We start from the raw sequence: 22,071 nt of genomic DNA, 5'->3' as shown, positions 1-22,071 counted from the left end.
AATGTATTTTAAAGCATCTAGTGCCCCTGTACCATGGGGCTGTACTTTCCATCGCAAAGATGACCTGACTGGGGAAAGAACCAAGGGAGGAGTTGCTGTATTTGCCACTAGTGCACACCCCTCCTGTGTTCTCCACCTGGCTACTGACATGCAAGCACTTGCAGTTGAAATTCTTGGGTGTCAGACAAACACTTTTTGTTCTCTGTATTTACCTCTGCATGATGCAATAGACTCTGAGGCTCTCACAGATCTTATAGAACAACTCCCCCAACCATTCCTCCTACTGGTAGACTTCAATGCCCATTATGTATTGTGAGGCTCCATTCTACTTGCCCTTGGGGGTCAGGTTCTTGGAGCCACATTAAGTATCATGAGCTATGTGCCCTCAACATAGGCACTCCCATTCATCCTCAGCGATTGACCCCCTCTTTCTGCTCTCCAGTCTTTGTGGACTCAGTTTAGTGGGAAGTCATTCTGGTGACAACTTCCCGCTTCAGATTCATCTGCTGGATGGAGCTCTCACAGAAAGGATGCAGTCACAACAAATAATCAGCAAAGCCAACTGGTTGCTGTTCAGCCAACTGGCTGTGTTCAAATGCCGCGGCAATGTCCAGCAGTGGGTGGACCCCATCGCACGAGTGATACACCATGCTGCTGACTTCTCCATCCCATAGTCCTCAGGTCATCTTTGGAGGCATCTGACCCTTGGTGGAATGACGAGTGCTATTTAGTAATTCAGATCAGGCATGTTGCTGTGTGGTTTAAGGCTGCAAAATGGGGGAAAACCTCACAGCCTTTCAAATAGTGAGGGCAGAGGCTTGGCGCATCATTCATGGGAACAAGAAAAGGTCATGGCAAGCGTTTCTGGACTCTATCAAGTATTCAACTTGTTCCTCAACCATATGGGAAGCCATCAGGAAGATTTCTGATGAAGGCAGTCAGTTACCTATTGAAGTGTTGTTGACACAGAGGTGTCTCCAAACAACACCTAGAGACATCATGCAGACAATGCCAGAGCATTTTCCACTGACTGGTGCCACTGTCAATTAGTATTCAGTGTTTTGTCATTACTATGGCACCTTGGAGAAGATAGAGTTGGACTTCCGGTCCACCAATTCGGAGTCCTCCAGCCACCCATTCTCCATGTGGGAGCTGGCTTCAGCACTATCTGACACTCATGATACAGCTCTTGGTCATGACCAAATCTGGTGCAACATGCTGCAGCCCTTGCAAATGGTATCAAAAGAAATCCTCTTATGATATTTTAGTTTGTTGTGGTTGACAGGCCCATTTCCAAACTCGTGGCACGAGGCAATTTTGATACTTCTCCTCAAACCAGGAAAGGGCTGAATGTGTTCCAGGAGTTGCCAGAGCATGGCCTTAACCCTAGAGTGCTTTGTCAACCATCATCTGTTTTGGATTTAGAGACAAGGTAGGTCCTTAGCCACTCTCATCGTGCATTCAGGAGATGTCAATCAACTGTTGACAATCAGACCTGCTAGAGACAGGAATCCAGCAGGATCTTCTATGTAAAAGATGTTGTCTGGAGGTATTTTATGACATCAGTACACTATATAGCACTACTTGGAGACAAAATATTCTCCATCATCTACACCAGTAGGGGTTTTGTGGCCACCTTCCCATCTTCATTCAGTCTTTCCTCTCAAGACACCTTCTTAGGTACAGACTCAATGATTTGCTATCAAATAGTTTTGTGCAGGAGAATGGTGTTCCCCAGGGCAGTATTTTAAGAGACACCCTTTTTTCTACGGCCATTATCAGTATAACATCCACGCTAAGGAGTCCTGCCCAATGCTCCATATTTGTGGATGATTTTGCAATCTTCTGCTCTTCCTCCAATACTGTAGCAGCAAGTCAAAGTGAAGAGGTTGAAGGAAATGGCTACAAAGACGTGTTCATATTTTCTGCAGAGAAGTGTGTGCGTGTGTGTTCATTTTAATTGTTTTTGTCGTATTTTTAATTTACCTGAACTGCCTATGGGGGTCACTAGTCTCCTATTTGAAGACTTTGTGAGGTTCCTGTTGTGGTTACCACATCTAAAGGACCTGAAGGTAAAGGCCCAGAAGGCACCAGACATCTTGAAATGTCTTAGCCACAGGCATTGGGGAGTGGACAGGGCACATCTGTTCCTGTTTTATGTGGCCTTCATGTGGCCACTATTGGCCTATGGGTGCACAGTACCAAGGTCAGCAAAGTCTTCTTACCTGAAGAACATGATGCTCTGCACCATGAGGAGATCATGCTGGCTATGGGCACTTACAGGACAAGATCCATATCCAGTCTCTCTGCTGCAGCTGGTGAACTGCCACTTACTAACTGGCAGCAACTCCTCATGCCACATCAGCCATTTATGTTCCTTGCTACACCCACTTCTTCAGTATACCATACCATTGCTCATTTTGCTATGGAATGCCTCTTTGCCAATCCTCCATGGGCAAGGAAGCTGTTTGGGATCTGCATAAAGTGTGTGCTGGAGTCCATTGGTGGGGCACACACACACTCATATTCAGGGTTTTAACTGACTGCCACCCTGGTTATTGCAGAGGCCCAAGCTAATTTTAGATTTATTGCAGTACAGGAGAGATTGCACTTCTGTTCATTTTTTTTAACATGATATTTTAAATTATTACTGCAATGATCATGGATGGGTGTAAAAAGGGAGAGTCTGTTGGCTGCTCTGGTGTTTTCCCTGTTAATGTCCTCAAGATTCAGTTGCCTCCAGACTTCAGTGTCTACAATGCTGAATTATCTGTGATCTAGAGGGCACTGGAGCTGATGAAATGTGATGTGTCTGCTCAATGCTTCATTTGTTTTGACTCCCTGAGTGTCCTTTAGTCTCTGCAATACTTATATCTTGCTGATAAAATAGTCCAGGACATCCATGATACTCTTCTCCACTTACAAAGGTTGGGGAAGGAGGTGGCTTTCTGCTTGGCTTCAGGGCAGATGGGTATTGTGGGGAATGAAAGGCCAAATATAGTGGTGTAGGAGGCATGTAGTGGCACTTAGTTAGTTGGGGGTACCATCCCTATGTATGCTATCACTTTGCTGTTGAGGTATAGTGTCATTCGTCAATAGGAAGAAAAGTGGTAGGAAGTGACAGATTACAAGCTGCGTCCAGTCAAGTCCACAACGTGGCTGTGGCATACCTATTTCCAGCCATGCGGGTGGGATTAGATCCCCCTTAATCATCTTCAGATAGGTCACATCCCAATGGTGCATGGCTTCTTGCTCTGACAAGAGGATCCTCTAATGGGTGGTGCTTGTGGCATACTGCTCACTGTGCACCACGTTTTACTAGACTGTGTTTTGTTTTCAGACTAGACGGCATTAGCAGACCTGCCAACAGTTCTGATCTCTGCTTTAATTTGCATTGAGATGAATGTGGCCACAGTTTTAAGGTTTTTGATATGTTCAACATGTCTCCTAAAATTTTAGGGAGTTCTTCTTAACGTGTCAATGGGGTGACTGGATTACTCATATATATATGATGAGACTTACCAAACAAAAGCGCTGGCAGATCGATAGACACACAAACAAACACAAACATACACACAAAATTCAAGCTTTCGCAACCAACGGTTGCCTCATCAGGAAAGAGGGAAGGAGAGGGAAAGACAAAAGGATTTGGGTTTTAAGGGAGAGGGTAAGGAGTCATTCCAATCCCGGGAGTGGAAAGACTTACCTTAGGGGGAAAAAAGGACAGGTATACACTCGCACACACACACATATCCATCCATATCATAAGGTAAGTCTTTCCGCTCCCGGGATTGGAATGATTCCTTACCCTCTCCCTTAAAACCCAAATCCTTTCGTCTTTCCCTCTCCTTCCCTCTTTCCTGATGAGGCAACCGTTGGTTGCGAAAGCTTGAATTTTGTGTGTATGTTTGTGTTTGTTTGTGTGTCTATCGACCTGCCAGCGCTTTTTTTTTTTTAGATATATATATATATATATAGTTATAATAGAAGGAAACATTCCATGAAGGAAAAATATACCTAAAAACAAAGATGATGTGACTTACCAAATGAAAGTGCTGGCAGGTCGACAGACACACAAACGAACACAAACATACACACAAAATTCAAGCTTTCGCAACAAACTGTTGCCTCATCAGGAGAGAGGGAAGGAGAGGGAAAGACGAAAGGATGTGGGTTTTATGGGAGAGGGTAAGGAGTCATTCCAGTCCCGGGAGCGGAAAGACTTACCTTAGGGGGAAAAAAGGACGGGTATACACTTGCACACACACACACATATCCATCCACACATATACAGACACAAGCAGACATATTTAAAGACCTATATATGTCTGCTTGTGTCTGTATATGTGTGGATGGATATGTGTGTGTGTGCAAGTGTATACCCGTCCTTTTTTCCCCCTAAGGTAAGTCTTTCCGCTCCCGGGACTGGAATGACTCCTTACCCTCTCCCTTAAAACCCACATCCTTTCGTCTTTCCCTCTCCTTCCCTCTTTCCTGATGAGGCAACAGTTTGTTGCGAAAGCTTGAATTTTGTGTGTATGTTTGTGTTTGTTTGTGTGTCTGTCGACCTGCCAGCACTTTCATTTGGTAAGTCACATCATCTTTGTTTTTAGGTATATATATATATATATGAATATAATAGAGGGAAACATTCTACGTGGGAAAAATATATTTAAAAAGAAAGATGATGAGACTTACCAAACAAAAGCGCTGGCAGGTCGATAGACACACAAACAAACACAAACATACACACAAAATTCTAGCTTTCGCAACCAACCGTTGCCTTGTCAGGAAAGAGGGAAGGAGAAGGAAAGACAAAAGGATATGGGTTTTAAGGGAGAGGGTAAGGAGTCATTCCAATCCCGGGAGCGGAAAGACTTACCTTAGGGGGAAAAAGGACAGGTATACACTCGCACACACACACATATCCAACCGCATATACACAGACCGGATATGTGTGTGTGTGCAAGTGTATACCTGTCCTTTTTTCCCCCTAAGGTAAGTCTTTCCGCTCCCGGGATTGGAATGACTCCTTACCCTCTCCCTTAAAACCCATATCCTTTTGTCTTTCCTTCTCCTTCCCTCTTTCCTGACGAGGCAACCGTTGGTTGCGAAAGCTAGAATTTTGTGTGTATGTTTGTGTTTGTTTGTGTGTCTATCGACCTGCCAGCGCTTTTTTTTTTTTTAGATATATATATATATATAGTTATAATAGAAGGAAACATTCCATGAAGGAAAAATATACCTAAAAACAAAGATGATGTGACTTACCAAATGAAAGTGCTGGCAGGTCGACAGACACACAAACGAACACAAACATACACACAAAATTCAAGCTTTCGCAACAAACTGTTGCCTCATCAGGAAAGAGGGAAGGAGAGGGAAAGACGAAAGGATGTGGGTTTTAAGGGAGAGGGTAAGTTGTCATTCCAGTCCCGGGAGGGGAAAGACTTACCTTAGGGGGAAAAAAGGACGGGTATACACTCGCACACACACACATACCGTATTTACTCAAATCTAAGCCGCACTCGAATCTAAGCCGCACCTGAAATATGAGACTCGAAATAAGGAAAAAAAAATTCCCAAATCTAAGCCGCACCTGAAATTCGAGACTCGAAATTCAAGGGGAGAGAAAAGTTTTAGGCCGCACCTCCAAATTGAAACAAAGTTGGTCCATTGTAATATGAGACACAATTTAGGTCAAATGAATGAAGATACAGCCACAGTGATACAGCTACAGTAGTTTGGTTCGAGTCGAAAGCTTAGCAGTTAAGCTTTACCAGGTAGCCATTGCTATGCATCAGGCGCTCCGTCCGTATTTATACGGATACCCTTCCTTTTTCACGTGCTTCGTATGGTTTGAATCGATTGCTTATTTTGCTTTGATCTGATAAGTGCCGTTTTCAATGTTATAGGTGTTTACGTCAGTCACTCTAAGCTGAAAATGCATTACTATACTGTGTCATGCATTGTTTGTCGCATTCTGATAGTGCGTATTTACGGCCTGTCGCTGCTCGCGGCATGGCTTGCTTTTGTGCGCGCTACCGCCGCCTACAATTAAAAAAAAAAGAGAGGAATCGTCACATTAGCGAAACAATGGCAAGAGACTGCTATTTGTTGTTACTTAGACTGCTGCTTTCTTTGATAATGATCAACAAGAACCAAATAATAGACTGCGTATGATAGAACATGTTCTGAACGAGAGTTTGGCGAAAATTTTTCTCCGTTTGAAAATCTTTGTGGCCGCTTCTTTAGTACATCAAATTCTGCACAGAAATTAGTCATCTTAGATTTAAAAATCTAGTCTGTTGCCGTGCTTCATTTCTGACTGTATCACTATTAGACATAAGAGTAATACGAATATAAACATGACACGATACATATATTCTTCCGCGTTTGCTGTTGTCTCACTCTAGTTTCGTAGTTTATTTGGCAGACAGGATTTAAATGAGATAGAAGCAAACACAAAAGAATACATGGCAAAATGTTTATATTCGTATTATTCTTGTGGTGAAGAGAATACTGCATGTGATACAAATTTCATCAGGTTCCTATTAGCAACCATCTCTTCTCACAGGTAGGAAAAAATTCAGAACGTAGAGTTGGCCATATTGACAAAAATCCCAGTATTACCAGTCGGATTTTCGTAGTACATTGAAATTCGTTGATGAACAATACGGAATTTGTATTTACTTCATTGGATAATGTATGAAAATGCAGTGGTCGAAACTCGGGCGGAGAAAAATGCTCGTCTTCCAATTTTTTTTTTAATTTTATTTACTGACACAGAGGTTTTGGCGCCAGTATTTATCTTTGTGCCTACAAACTACAGAGGATGCCTGTGTAGCGCTACATACATTCGACGGCAGAAGTTAGTTGTGGCGGCACCTATCAACATTTTTCAGAACTTTCGCTTGCTTTGCACTCGATTCTAAGCCGCAGGCGGTTTTTTGAATTACAAAAACCGGAAAAAAAAGTGCGGCTTAGATTCGAGTAAATACGGTATCCATATCCATCCACCATATTCTGTAAAACAAAATGACAATAACATTTAGATGCACTTACTCTACACTGTAACCTTCAAATTTCTTCATGTAAATAGTCAAAATTATTTCTTACTTTATAATTTATATAGGAATGAACAAGCATGCTCCTATGATTTGCATTTTCTGCAGTAACTGATAGTTGCCTTGAAAATTTCTCCTGCACCTACTTCCATAAAACTGAGAACCCCCCCCCCCCCCCCCACCCCCTTCCCTTTGTCACCAATCAGTACCCAGTTCCTGAATGCCTGAATACATTAGTCCGCCAAGGCTGTGACTTTCTCAAATCAAGCCCTGAAATGAGGTGAACTCTCCATTATACTCATCCCATTTGACTCATTGTCATTTTCTGTTGCCCTCCTATCGTCAAATTATATGACATTCCCAGATAATTATCCACACACAAAGGTTCCTACCTCTGCAATTGTTTCTAATGTAAAACTTGCCTCATGCACCCACCCACTACCATTTTCTCTCTCGGGCTTGGTGGCCTAATGTTAAAGTACATGCCTGGAAACTGTAAGTTCATGGAATCAAATCCTAGTCATATTATGGAATTTTCTCTCTATTTTGATGCTAGCTTTCAGCTCTCAGTGATGTGAAGATTTGCCAGGAAAGACAAGTGGTTTGGATTTTACATTAAAATGTAGATCCCCTTCCCCAGTATGATTAATGTGCAAATGTGTGTGAAATCTTATGGGACTTAACTGCCAAGGTCATCAGTCCCTAAGCTTACACACTACTTAACCTAAATTATCCTAAGGACAAACACACACATCCATGCCCGAGGGAGGACTCGAACCTCCACCGGGACCAGCCGCACAGTCCATGACTGCAGCGCCTAGACTGCTCGGCTAATCCCGCGCGGCTATGATTAATGGAGTTGGTTGGGGCTGGTTAGGAAAACACAAATTGCCAAAATGCCATACAATTGAAAGACTTGCATGATGCCTTTGAGCCATGTGAAATTATTATTCTTTCTTTTCTCAGACATTATGTCTGGTTAAAAATGGAAAGTGACGTGGACCTTGCCCAAGCGTGACTTCCTTTTAACTGTACGGTATGTGTTACATTGCATTTAGGAACTTTCGGCTAATTGAACATGTATCAATAATTACAGATTTCTGTAGTTGTATATATACGTTTGGATGTAGCTGTATTGCGTTGATGTACTGGTGGATATTGTGTGGTATAACTCCTGTAGTTGATAGTATAATTGGTATAATGTCAACTTTATCCTGATGCCACATGTCCTTGACTTCCTCAGCGAGTTGGATGTATTTTTCAATTTTTTCTCCTGTTTTCTTCTGTATATTTGTTGTATTGGGTATAGATATTTCCATTAGTTGTGTTAATTTCTTCTTTTTATTGGAGAGTATGATGTCAGGTTTGTTATATGGTGTTGTTTTATCTGTTATCTAGTACATTTTGTCGTGCATACTTGTATGTCGGAACATGTTGTTTTATTAGTTTATGTTGTATGGCAAGTTGTTGATGTATTATTTTTGCTACATTGTCATGTCTTCTGGTGTATTCTGTATTTGCTAGTATTGTACATCCGCTTGTGATGTGATCTACTGTTTCTATTTGTTGTTTGCAAAGTCTGCATTTATCTGTTGTGGTATTGGGATATTTAATAATATGCTTGCTGTAATATCTGGTGTTTATTGTTTGATCCTGTATCGCAATCATGAATCCTTCCATCTCACTGTATGTATTGCCTTTTCTTAGCCATGTGTTGGATGCGTCTTGATCAATGTGTGGCTGTGTTATATGATACGGGTGTTTGCCATGTAGTGTTTTCTTTTTCCAATTTACTTTATTCGTATCTGTTGATGTTATGTGATCTAAAGGGTTGTAGAAGTGGTTATGAAATTGCAATGGTGTAGCCAATGTTTTTATATGAGTGATTGCTTTGTGTATTTTGCTAGTTTCTGCTCGTTCTATAAAGTATTTTCTTAAATTGACTACCTGTCCATAATGTAGGTTTTTTTATGTCGATAAATCCCCTTCCTCCTTCCTTTCTGCTTAATGTGAATCTTTCTGTTGCTGAATGTATGTGATGTATTCTATATTTGTGGAGTTGTGATCGTGTAAGTGTATTGAGGGCTTCTAGGTCTGTGTTACTCCATTTCACTACTCCAAATGTGTAGGTCAATATTGGTATAGCATAAGTATTTATAGCTTTTGTCTTGTTTCTTGCTGTCAATTCTGTTTCCAGTATTCTTGTTAGTCTTTGACTATATTTTTCTTTTAGTTCTTCTTTAATATTTGTATTATCTATTCCTATTTTTTGTCTGTATCCTACATATTTATAGGCATCTGTTTTTTCCATCGCTTCTATGCAGTCGCTGTGGTTATCCAATATGTAATCTTCTTGTTTATTATTTATTGGTTCAAATGGCTCTGAGCACTATGGGACTTAACTGCTACGGTCATCAGTCCTCGAGAACTTAGAACTACTTAAACCTAACTAACCTAAGGACAGCACACAACACCCAGCCATCACGAGGCAGAGAAAATCCCTGACCCCGCCGGGAATCGAACCCGGGAACCCGGGCGTGGGAAGCGAGAACGCTACTGCACGACCACGAGATGCCGGCGTTTATTATTTATTATTATTATTACTATTATTATTACATTGTTGCCATTTATTCCAGCATTACAACTGGTAAATTTTCCAACACAAAGACAATCAGTATGTGGTAGCATACATGTTGTTTACTGACTACCATTTGTTCACACTGTGACATTTTATATGGGAATGACCATCAGTAAACTGGCTGAGCTCATGAAAGGGCATATTAAACTATAGAACTGTAGGACACCCAGTACCCAGGTGCTGAGCATGCTCTACAGCATGATTTAAGAGAAATGAGTGCTCACAATACCCAATCAGCCATTTGCACCCTCTCAGCTGAACTCTGGAGGAAGGATCTTGCTGTCCAGTATATCCTCATATCCTGTCTGCTAGCAAAATAAAATTCTGTTAACATTCCTTTGCCCACTTTTCTCCTGTTTTCCTTTTTCATTTTTTGGTAGTACATTTTTAATTAATTTACTCAGTAATTTACTGTATTACTATTTATTTTTTCTTCTTCATGTTTCCCTCTCTCTGACACTTTCATATTTCCTGTGCTCCTTTTCCACTTCCCTCCTGGTTCTTAATTGCACTATTAATTTTATTTCTTCTTTCTCTTCGCTGTTACTTTCACTGTGTTCATTTATCATCTATAGACTGGCTTTTAGTGTACTACCTTTGACCTCCTTCTGTTCCTCATGTCTGTCACTTCATTTTTGTCTCCCTTCATCAATCTCAGCCTGTGGTCTCAACAACTTGCCCCCCATTTTTAACATTTCCCAACTTATCCTACTTTAATCCCTGAAGGGAGAACTTATGCTAGTAACAGATAAGAAAGCTGTTTTACATTTTTTCCAAAATTTTTATCTATTGGCAGTATTGTATCCAAATTAGACTAAAAATCTAGATCCAAAAATTTTACCTAAAATTTAAACATGCTTTTCATGCTGATGGTATGGAAGCTCATGCATGTGACACCATATATTTACATATATTTGACTGAAAAGTGCCACAGGAGTGTATCTCAGACGGTTGCATCAGTTGTAACCTACATTCTGCTACGTACAATTTTGCCATTAGTATCTGATAGCCTTGGGACAGTCACCCATGACAAAACTCCTCCATTTGGTGTGCAAGATATTTGAGAGACAGTTGGGATTCTGGAGAAATGTAGTAACATGCGAAGCAGTACTGACCCTACACCTTATCTTAGAAGGTAGAATAAGAAAAGGCAAAGCTACATTTATAGCATTTGTAGACTTAGAGAAAGCTTTTGACAGTGTTGACTGGAATAGTTTCTTTGAAATTCTGATAACAGCAAGAGCAAAATGCAGTGAGTGAAAGGCTATATACAACTTTTACAGAAACCAGATGACAATTATAAGAGTTGAGGGGTCTGAAAGCGAAGTGGTGATTGAGAAGGAAGTGAGACAGGATAGTAGCCTATCCATGAGGAACAGGAAACAAAAGAAAAATTGGGAGTTTAATTAAAGTTCAGGGTGAACATCAACCAAAAAAAACAAGGAAATAGAATGTAATGGAATTAGATCAGGTGATTCAGAGGGAATTAGTAGGAGCTGAGTTTTGTTACTTGGACAGCAAAATAACTGATGATGGCTGAAGTAGAGAGGACATAAAATGTAGACCGGTGGTAGCTAGAAATGTGTTTCTAAATAAGAAAAATTTGTTAACATTGAATACAGATTTAAGTGTTAGAAAGTCTTTCTTGAAAGTATTTTTATGGAGTGTTGTCATGTATGGAAGTGAAATATGGATGGTAAACAGTTTAGACAAGAAGAGAATAGAAGCTTTTAAAATGTATTGCTACAGAAGAATGCTGAAGATTAGATTGGTAGACCATGTAACTAATGTTGAGGTACTGAATAGAATTGGGAAGAAAAGAAATTTGTGGCACAATCTGACTACTAGAAGAGACTGGTTGCTAGGACACATTCTGAGACATCAAAGGATCACCAGTTCATTGTTGGAATGAATCATGGGGAAAAAATTATAGAGGGAGATGAAGAGGTGAGTAGGCCTACAGTAAGCAGATTTAGAAGGTTGCAAGTTGCTGTAGTTTGCTGGAGATGAAGAGGCATAGCTGGAGATGAAGAGGCATGCACAGGATAGAGTAGCATGGAGAGCTACATCAAGCCAGTCTTAGGACTGAAGACTACAATATCTCTGTTCGGTCATTCTCCCTAGTTTCATTGTATATCTACATGAATAAACAAATCTTCTTGTGAATCTTCGAAAGTAAGTTTACAGGTGTCATCCATAACTTACTTTGTAGTAATATAATAGAGGGAAACATTCCACGTGGGAAAAATATATATGCTGTGACTTACCAAACAAGAAAGTGCTGGTAGAAAGATACAATAAAAAACACACAAACACTGAAATTTGTGTGTGTGTGTTTGTGTGTTTTTTATTGTGTCTATCTACCAGCACTTTCTCGTTTGGTAAGTCACAGCATATTTATTTTGTAGTAAGGTTGATTGTTGCAAATCACAGTTGTACCTTCAACAAATCTTAGAAGCAGTATCTGGTTTGCATAAAAACTTCCTAGTTCACACAAATTTGGATAAAATCTCAGGCATTTGTGTGACTGCCTCCATTGTAATCATCATATGCTAAATGTGACAGTCAAGAAACTGGCGAGATTCCCACTTCTATGTCCAGAGGATGGCATTTAGTTGGCTATAATTTAGCGATGATGCATGCTGATGTGACAACCTCTTTGACCACAGATAATGTTTGTGCTCACTGTCTAGTCTGAACTTGCTGTGCCACCATTTGTATTAGGCAGTAAACTAAGTGAAGTCTTTCTCTGTGACCTTTGCAGACTTCCATGCCATGCTAAGTGCACAGCCAATGTTTCTATTGAAGTTGTTATTACATGCACTAATTTCCACAGCTTCCCTAATCACAGACCCCCAACAGTTCAATGTGCGAGTCACAGTCCTCATCTGTTCAAACAGATCTTCTGTTTTTTTATTAGAATTGCTTGGTCACCTCTGATTTCTCAAAATTTCTGTTCTTCATGGGATGCTGATGTTCATCATAGTGACTGGCAATAGTCCATAAATAGAGCCCCATGTAACTGCCGCCACACTCCCAAGGAATATTAAAAATACCGGTCCAAGACTATCTTAACATGTATCAACATTTCTTTAGCTGTTAGAGTGCTTGTGTATGAAAGGTAAAGGTCTCAGGTTTGAGTCCCAGTCTGCATATAGTTTTAATCTCTTGGGAAGTTTCATGTGAATGCACACTTCACTGGAGAATGAAAATTCATTCTGGAAACAACTTCCAGGCTCTGGCTAATCCATATCTCCGCAATATCCTTTCCTCCAGAGTTCTAGTCCCACAAGTTTCACGGAAGAACTTCTGTGAAGTTTGGAATTTAGGAGATGAGATATTGGTGGAAGTGGAGCTGTGAGCATGGGTCATGATTCATGCTCAGGTATCTCAGTTGATAGAGCACTTACCTGGGAAAGGCGAAGGTCCTGGTTTCGAGTCCCAGTCCAGCTCACAGTTTTAACATGCCAGGAAGTTTCATATTAGCACACTTTCCACTGCAGAGCAAAATTCATTCAGGAAATATTTCTTTAGTACTCGTGGGTGGCCACTGTGATTCCTTGTCTATTTAAGACTACCTACCCTACTCATCATTGGATTGCAGAATATAAGCTGTGGTATGTGGTGGTCCTATTAGCTTCTTTGAACAACATCATGTCTCGGTTTCCTCCACAGAGTTGAGCTAATATCATCGAGAGCATATCCTTTCCCTCTGAACACTGTCATCAGATAATTGACCTCAGAGATCTCTTTATCTGAAATAGTCCCTTGCTCATTATATTAGGATGTTAAGCATAACTCTCTTCTGAGCTGGATGAGGAAAGCTGTGATAATTGAGGTACAGGTCTGTATGTGTTGGTTTTCAGTATACAGAATGGCTGCTTTCAGTTTGACAAACACATCTAAGAAATTCAACATCTCATCTTTCTCCACCTCCACTGTAAATTTTATGTTTGGATGTATACTGTTTATATGGTCAGTGACCTGCTGCAATGCATCACTAGCGACTAGCATGTGGACAGATTAAAAATGTATTGTCAACATATCTAAAGAAGCAGGATGGATAGAGGGGGGAGGCAGTGTTCAATGCTTGTTCTTTTGGAAATCCTCCATTAAAAGGTTGGTTGCAGCTGGTGAGAGTGGCAAACACATGGCTATTCAGTCAGTCATTTCATAACATTTCTCACCACGCACATAATAGTGCACCACACAGAACTCAACTACCTGTGGCGGAATGAGCTCACTGGTGCCCTATTTCTGTTCTGTACACTTGCTGCCTTTCCTTCCAAGTTTTCAAAAGCTCATCCCTCCAACACTAACCCATATTCCCTTCTTCCTTTTCCCCCTCACCTACTCCACCCGACATAATTTTCCACAATCAAGCTACAGTGCTGGTACTATGTAGTCGGGTGGAAAACCTCGTGTGTGTGTGTGTGTGTGTGTGTGTGTGTGTGTGTGTTGTCTCTGAAGAAAGATTTGTTTGAAAGCTTTGGAATATTCTATAAGTCTCGTTTATGTGCCTATCAATGACTCAAAACGTCAGGCGTGTGGTGAGTTGCTACCTCCAGTCTTTCTATTATCAACCTAAACATATGTTGTTATCAGGATATTCGTGCAATGTTTTAATCATGGACGTTAAGGCAAAGAAAAGAAGTCACAATTATCTGTAGCTGATATGAGTGTGGCAGCTATTTATTTAACAAAGATATTTATTTATTTTTCTTCATTATTTGTATGTATTAAGTCAATCAATATCTGTTTTACTGATTCTTTGTCAATGGTTATGGGACTCAGGATACAGGTGTTTTCTGTTCTACTGTAGTGTGGGGTATGTTGTCAGTAACATGTAGTCAATTATGAGACAACTTAAGGTCCAAACCTTTGAAATTGAGATCTGTTGCAGATGACCAAGTGCAAGTTTTATAGGTGCTTTAAAGTATCTTATATTTCCCTTTTCCAATGAAATAGTGCTAAAACTAACACTCGTTTTGTTATCAGGATGCGACAACACAAACGATTCCTCCTCCTCGTAGTCGATATTCCGCACTGGTATCACCATCTATGATCTTTGACATATATCAAGAAGATTATGCTCTGCAGCAGCAAAGCAAGGAAATTCCAGAGGAAATAGTTTCTGTAAGTTTATTCAAGAAACCTGAACCTAAGCAAAGTGATATACGTGCGGCAAAACTCATCAGTCGACAACAGATATGTGCTAAGAAGCTTGAAAGGCTGGTCAATCAGAATGAAAATGATGAAATAGCTCAAGGTAAAATTAATTACTTAATTATAAAATATGTAACATAATGTCATACAGCTTTATTTGTTAGTTTACATGCAGAATCCTACATTAAGGAAGATCTCTTGAAATAAAGAACATTACCTTCTCTATCTTGGGGCATATTTTAAATATTCAATTAGTTCTAACCCCATCAAAGAATATAAGTTTTAAGAGCTGACGTCTTTTTATTTTTCAACACATACCTTGTAAATCAAGAAAGTCGAAAGACTTTTAACAACCACAGCAAAATAATAACTTTTCCAGCTACAGGTCTGTGGAGGTAAGTATCTGCCTCACCTTCCACTTCAGTATGGTACATTAATATTCTTTCACTCAGTCATTTCTTTAAGTCACTGGGGCCAAAATCCAATTAATTTGTTGAATGTGAGAGGATTTCAGTATTAAGGTGAAATTATTTTGTAAGACTGCTGTGATATGTGTGAGGGTACACGATTGATATGTAAGGGAGCTTTCTTCTTTACAAGATCTTGATATTTAGCCTGAATAACGTTTTTTATTTTGTCCACAAATGAAGTGTTACACTCCTTATTATTCATTCTTCCTTTTTGAAGGTAATTTTTCAGCACAACACTATAAGAATCTTGTAATTAACTAAACTAACTAACCACAACAGTTGCCATGAATTTTCCTGCAGTGGATTCCAGAAGATTTCTTGGTGATCAACTCCTTCTACTCCACTGATCAGTTTCATTGCAGAACCAACTGATGTTTATGTTTCTTATGATTCCCAGTGACATGAGTGTTAATGTGAAATCTGATATTAGCCCATCTTCTGTGAAGTAATGTGATCATTGTAAATAAATGTAGACTACTTTCAGTTTGATGATTCATTGATACAATAGCCTAGAACTTACACTGACAGCTATTAAAACTGCAACATATGCAGGAAGCATGCTACAAATGTCAAATTGGCATGAAGCATACCATTTGCTTGCATGTGCAAATATAGGAGTAATTCCAGCTACATTCTGTATGTGGGGTAAGACTACTTAGCAGGTTTCTCCTTCAGAACTTGTATTTGAATGTGGGCTGTTTGTGGGAAGATCATGTTATGCCTCATGTAAGGAGGAGAAACGTCTACCAGTATGTGTCGGGGTTTGGCAGCAGCAGGACTGTGTCATATTGAGCTTATCATTCAGCAATATTGGTGCTTGTGTTGGTCAGGATCCCATGATTCCCATGTGAATATTGAAGCAATGGGTTTCAGAGAGCCATACTCAATGCCGTACAGGTTTTCAGCTCTTAACTGGCACCTGAGAGGACAGATACATTATGAGATCAAAAGTATCTGGACACTTGGTTGAAAATGACTTACAAGTTTGTGGTGCCCTCCATCGGTATTGCTGGAATTCAATATGGTGTTGGCCCATTCTTAGCCTATGCCACTCTCACAGGCATATGTTGAATCAGGTGCTGGAAGGTTTCTTGGGGAATGGCAGCCCATTCTTCATGGAGTGCTGCACTGAGGAGAGGTATCGATGTCGGTCGGTGACACCTGGCATGAAGTCAGCATTCCAAAACATCCCAAAGGTGTTCTGTAGGATTCAGATCAGTACTCTTTGCAGGCCAGTCCATTACAGGGATGTTATCGTCATGTAACCACTCCACCACAGGCCGTGCATTATGAACAGGTGCTCGATTGTGTTAAAAGATGCAATCGCCATCACCAAATTGTTCTTCAACAGTGGGAAGCAAGAAGGTGTTTACAACATCAATGTAGGCCTGTGATGTGATAGTTCAATGCAAAACAACAAGGGGTGCAAGCTCCCTCCATGAAAAACGCGACCACGCCGTAACACCACCGCCTCCGAATTTTACTGTTGGCACTACACACGCTGGTGGATGACGTTCACTGGGCATTCGCCATACCCACACCCTGCCATCAGATTGCCACATTGTGTACTGTGATTTGTCACTATACACAATGTTTTTTCACTGTTCAGTTGTCCAATATTTAGGCTCCTTACACCATTGTTTGTCATTTACTGATGTGATGTGTGACTTATGAGCAGCCGCTTGACCGTGAAATCCAAATTTCCTGACCTCCCACCTAACTGTCATAGTACTTGCTGTGGATTATGATGCAGTTTGGAATTCTTGTGTGATAGTATGGATAGATGTCTGCCTATTACACATTAAGACCCTCTTCATCTGTCGGTGGTCTCTGTTAGTCAACAGATGAGGTCGACGTGCATGCTTTTGTGCTGTACGTGACCCTTCACATTTCCATTTCACTATCACATTGGAAACAGTGGACCTAGGGATGTTTAGGAGTGTGGAAATCTTGTGTACAGATGTATGACACAAGTGACACCCAATCACCTGACCACATTCGAAGTCCATGAGTTCCATGGAGCACCACATTCTGCTCACTCAAGATGTTTAATGACTACTGAGGTCACTGATATGGAGTACCTGGCAGTAGGTGGTACCACAATGCACCTAATATGAAAAACATATGTTTTTGAGGGGGGCCAAATACTTCTGATCACATAGTGTATATTGTTTGCATGGTTGTAAGGACTGTACAGCTATGTCATATACCTTGCGTCAAGAACTGGGCTCATTTGCAGCTAGGCAGGTGTCCACATGTGATGACACTGGGAGTACCATAGACTGTTGGCACAATGACTATTGTTTTGTCTTTCTTCAATATGGCAGCAGAGACGTGCCAACAGTGGTGCACCCAACTAAGCCCCGGATGGAGGAGTGGCACAATGTCACCTTTTCAAATGAGTCCTGGTTTCTCATCCATCTACGTCTGTGTCCAGAGGCTCCAAGTACAGTGAATGTTGCCACATTGTATTCATTATCATCATATGGAATCAGCATCTCATGTGATAGTACAGAGTGCTGTTGCACATGTAACACTACCAACACTCGTTCACATAGCTGGTAATTTGGAGAGCAGGTGTTATGTTTCTGATGTGTAAAATCTGGTGGTAGTGCTGTATCTTTGAGGTCTCTCTGACATTATCTTTCAACAACAACAGTGCAAGACTGCAGGTTGTCCATGCTGTCAATGACTATGTCAATACCAAGGGTGTTTGGCTGTTGCTGTAACAGTCACATTCACCAAATCTGTCACCCACTGGAAACAACTGATTGCAGATTGCCAAGAGACTTGTGTCACCACTCACCAGCCACTGTGATTGGTGGCCTCTGATATAGGGTTGAAGCAGCATGGAAAGATTACCCACATGTCTCATTCAAGCTCAATGAGACTCAGTGCCCAGCTGGGATAGAAATGTGATGCTGTCATAGGTGGGCAGCTCTGCCCACTAAATTTCATCCCACATATATACTCAAGTCACCTAAAACTTTAAGAATTGTGTATTCTTTTCAGTGCATTGTGCACATGCAATTAGAAAATTATGTGATTTGCTATATTTCCTGGTTTGCAATTTTAATAGTTGGCAATGCATCTCAGTGTATATGCTGTGGAACTGGATAGATAAAAAAAGATCTATTCATTAAGTGGTGACAGGAGAATACACACATCTAAAGGTTCAGAAAATTTGCAAGCTCTCAGAGCCAGTGGCTCCTTTTTCTGGTTAAGGGGAAAGAAGAGGAGTGGAGAAAAAGGACTGGCAAGATTTAGGGAATAGGGAGACCTTGGAAAAGTTGCTCAGAACCTCTTAGGGGAGGTTGATTAGGAATGAGAAGGAAAGACTGTTTGTTGGAGACTGCACTAGATGAGTTGCTTGAAAACCTGAGAGCTTAGAGATGGAAGGCAGGGTAATAAGCAAGATATAGACCACTGATAAAACATCATGCAAGAGTTAATAAGAGTGGAAAGCTGAGTGCATTTTATGTGGTAGAAGTGGAGGGGCAGGGAAAAATAGACAGATCAGAGAATAAAATATATGGAAAACTAAAAGGGTCTAAATAAAGGAATAGTTACTGCAAAGAAACGATGAGACTGAAGAAATTAACATAAATTAAGGCAGGTCAGTGGCAAGAATCAAGGACATGTTTTAATGCCTGTTCCCACCTGCAGAGTTCTGAGAAGCCAGTGTCTGGGGGGAAGAATTCCATCTCTGGAGGAAGAATCCAGATGTCACATGTGGTGAAACAGACATTAAGGTCACAACTGTCATGTTGTTTAGCATGTTCTGCAACAGGATATTGTTTGTTGCCAGTGTACACCCTCTGTCTGTGCCCATTCATCCCAACCGATAACTTGGTGGTAGTCATACCAGTGTAAATGACTGACATGTGCCATTTCACAAGTGGCTCTCCCCTCAATAGTGTATGTTTTGCCAGTTACAGGGCTGGTATAAGTGTTGGTAGGAGAGTGCATAGGGCAAGTCTTAGAGGGGGAATGATCACAAGGGTAGGAACCATAGGGTAAGGAAACGGGTGCAGATGGAGCATAGAATCTGGTCAGGATATTGTGGATGCTGGGCAATGGGGAGGTGTGTGTGTGTGTGTGTGTGTGTGTGTGTGTGTGTGTGTGTGTGTGTGTGTGTGTGAGGTGGATAAAAAGTTATAGAAGGCATATAGGGCTTCATACCCCACCCAAACCATGCACCACAATCATTTACCGTCTCCCTAAGATCCACAAACCCAATAACCCTGGCTGTCCTATAGCTGCTGTCTTCAAAGCACCCACTGAACGTATATCTGTCTTAGTTGAACAATACCTGCAACCTAGGTTTACCATCTTGTGGAACCTGAAAAATGAACACACCCTCAACAGGACTGATGTGCACACTTTTATGACGGTTCTAGTACAGATCTTGATAAGAGGATAGACTAAGATTATCATTGCTCTCATATCATATGTAGCTGTGCTGGAATGTTTGTTTTTTGTTTTAAGTAAAAAGTTTGATTGCCGTACTCCTTATCTGCAATGTAGCCCATGTAGTCAGAACTAGGTTGGAATATCTTTTGGTTTCAAATGGGAAAGTACAATTGCTGTAAAAGGGGGACTGTCACGGTCTGGAATACTCCCTTTAGGACCACCAAATGAAACACTATTATTTCAATTTTATGTTGTCAGATGGCTATATTACAAATGAAACAAACAAAATAAAAAATATTACATACGTAACTGCATTACCTTAGAGCCTAGTTTCCATATGTATTTCTCACTGAGCTGAATCTCTCTTAATAATTACATTATGGTTATAATAGAAGGAAACACTCCATGAAGGAAAAATATACCTGTTTTGTCTTTAAATATGTCTGCTTGTGTCTGTATATGTGTGGATGGATATGTGTGTGTGTGTGAGTGTATACCCGTCCTTTTTTCCCCATAAGATAAGTCTTTCCGCTCCCTGGACTGGAATGACTCCTTACCCTCTCCCTTAAAACCCACATCCTTTCGTCTTTCCCTCTCCTTCCCTCTTTCCTGATGAGGCAACAGTTTGTTGTGAAAGCTTGAATTTTGTGTGTATGTTTGTGTTCGTTTGTGTGTCTGTCGACCTGCCAGCACTTTCATTTGGTAGGTATATTAATAATTACTTTTGTTGACACAAATATTTAAAAAGGTTTTAGCAGTACAAGTGTCTAAAATTAAATCTTACCATTGCAGTCCCTTTTACAATTTCAACTGCCAGTCTGTTTCTCATCTTTGTCCAACATGCCTGTGTTAAGGATGTTTTATGGGATAAGAAATATGTGATTTAAAGAAGATACAGCTGGTTGAATACACTAGTTCTCTCTCTCTCTCTCTCTCTAAAAAAAAAAAAAAAAAAAAAAAAAAAAAAAAAAAAAAAAAAAAAAAAAAAAAGTTCCACAAAACAAAAATGTTAAGTGAAAACTGGAGAGAAGAGGCAGTGTCATAGCTGAGGCTGAGGAATGTAGATGTCACAGCTGTATCTAAGCTAAAAAGATTGACACATCAATTGTAAGTAATATAAATCAATATTTCAGTTTTACTGGCATAACAGTTCAATTGTAAGTGAATAACAGGTGGTATAATTCAATAAACGAAGTAAAACATATGTAAATTGTTGATGATACAAGATGAAAATGGAAATCAGAAGATCTTAATTCTTTGAAATAAGAAATGTGAGCACCAGCAGAAACCGTAAAAATGTGTGTGCATGCCATATTAAACACCAAAAATGCAGACTTGTCCACATAAATGCAGACATATGGTAACCATATTGCAATCTATAGTACAGAAGACTTCCTTCCTACATTAAGGACACCACCAGTTTCGCAGACTGTCTAAAATCTATGCCTGACCCACTCCCATCACACATCTTGCTTGTGACCATTGGTGCCAGCTCCCTCCATACTAACATCCCCCCAAGTACGTAGTCAGTCTGATGCTGACATTACCTCAACCAGCTCCCACCTGATTCTGAATGTTTGATATTCTTCCTGCTCACTGCAATCAACTTTGTGCTTGCCAATAATTACTTTTCTTCTGAGGGGCAGACAAACAAACACGGCCATGGGAACAACGGTGGCTCCTCCCTATGCCAACCTTTTCATGGTTCACTTGGAGGGGGCTCTTCTGGGATCTGTAAGCAAAGCCCCTGGTTTAGTTTATATACATTGATGACATATTTGTCTTATGGATTCATGGTGTGTTAAATCAGTTAAAATTTTTGGAATCTCTAAATACATTCTAACAATTAAATCTGACATGATCCTATTCCAAAGGCCATGCCATTTTCCTTAATGTTGACCTGATCCTCAATGACGGTCAGCTACACACATCCGTTCACATTAAACCAACTAACAAACAACAGTACGTACATTTTGACAGTTTTCATCCATTCTTACATTCCCTCCTATACCACCTTGGCATTCAAAGCAAACTTACTTGTTCAGACACATATTCTGTACAGCATTCTCACCTCAGCCTTTACTAGTCATAAATACCTCACCAGCCTAGTTCAAAAGCTGATTTCCCAGGCCATCACATCCAATCATGGTACTTCTGATCCTCACAAAAACAACTTAGGAAAATACTTCTTGTCACTCAGTATTATCCTGGCTTGAATATATTAAACAGCTACTTTGACAAGGCAATGACTTCCTAAAGTCAGGCCCTGAAATTAGGTCCATTCTGCTTGACTAATGGCTTCAGATGTTGAGTCCGA

The 22,071-nt window shown here is 40.4% G+C and overlaps 1 protein-coding gene across 1 annotated transcript in view; it reads left to right on the top strand.

The window, feature by feature from the left end:
- The window catches only part of LOC126088243 (dynein intermediate chain 2, ciliary-like), a 396,539-nt gene that overhangs the window by 143,646 nt on the left and 230,822 nt on the right, over positions 1-22,071 (top strand). Inside the window, exon 6 of the mRNA XM_049906373.1 lies at positions 14,704-14,974. Coding sequence (XP_049762330.1) covers positions 14,704-14,974 — 271 coding nt within the window. The remainder of the gene's footprint in view (positions 1-14,703; positions 14,975-22,071) is intronic.

Source organism: Schistocerca cancellata, chromosome 6 (genome assembly GCF_023864275.1).
Source record: "Schistocerca cancellata isolate TAMUIC-IGC-003103 chromosome 6, iqSchCanc2.1, whole genome shotgun sequence".
NCBI classification, from domain to species: domain Eukaryota; kingdom Metazoa; phylum Arthropoda; class Insecta; order Orthoptera; family Acrididae; genus Schistocerca; species Schistocerca cancellata.
The sequence above is the reverse complement of the archived record's forward strand: the minus strand, read 5'-3'. Positions and strand labels throughout refer to the sequence as shown.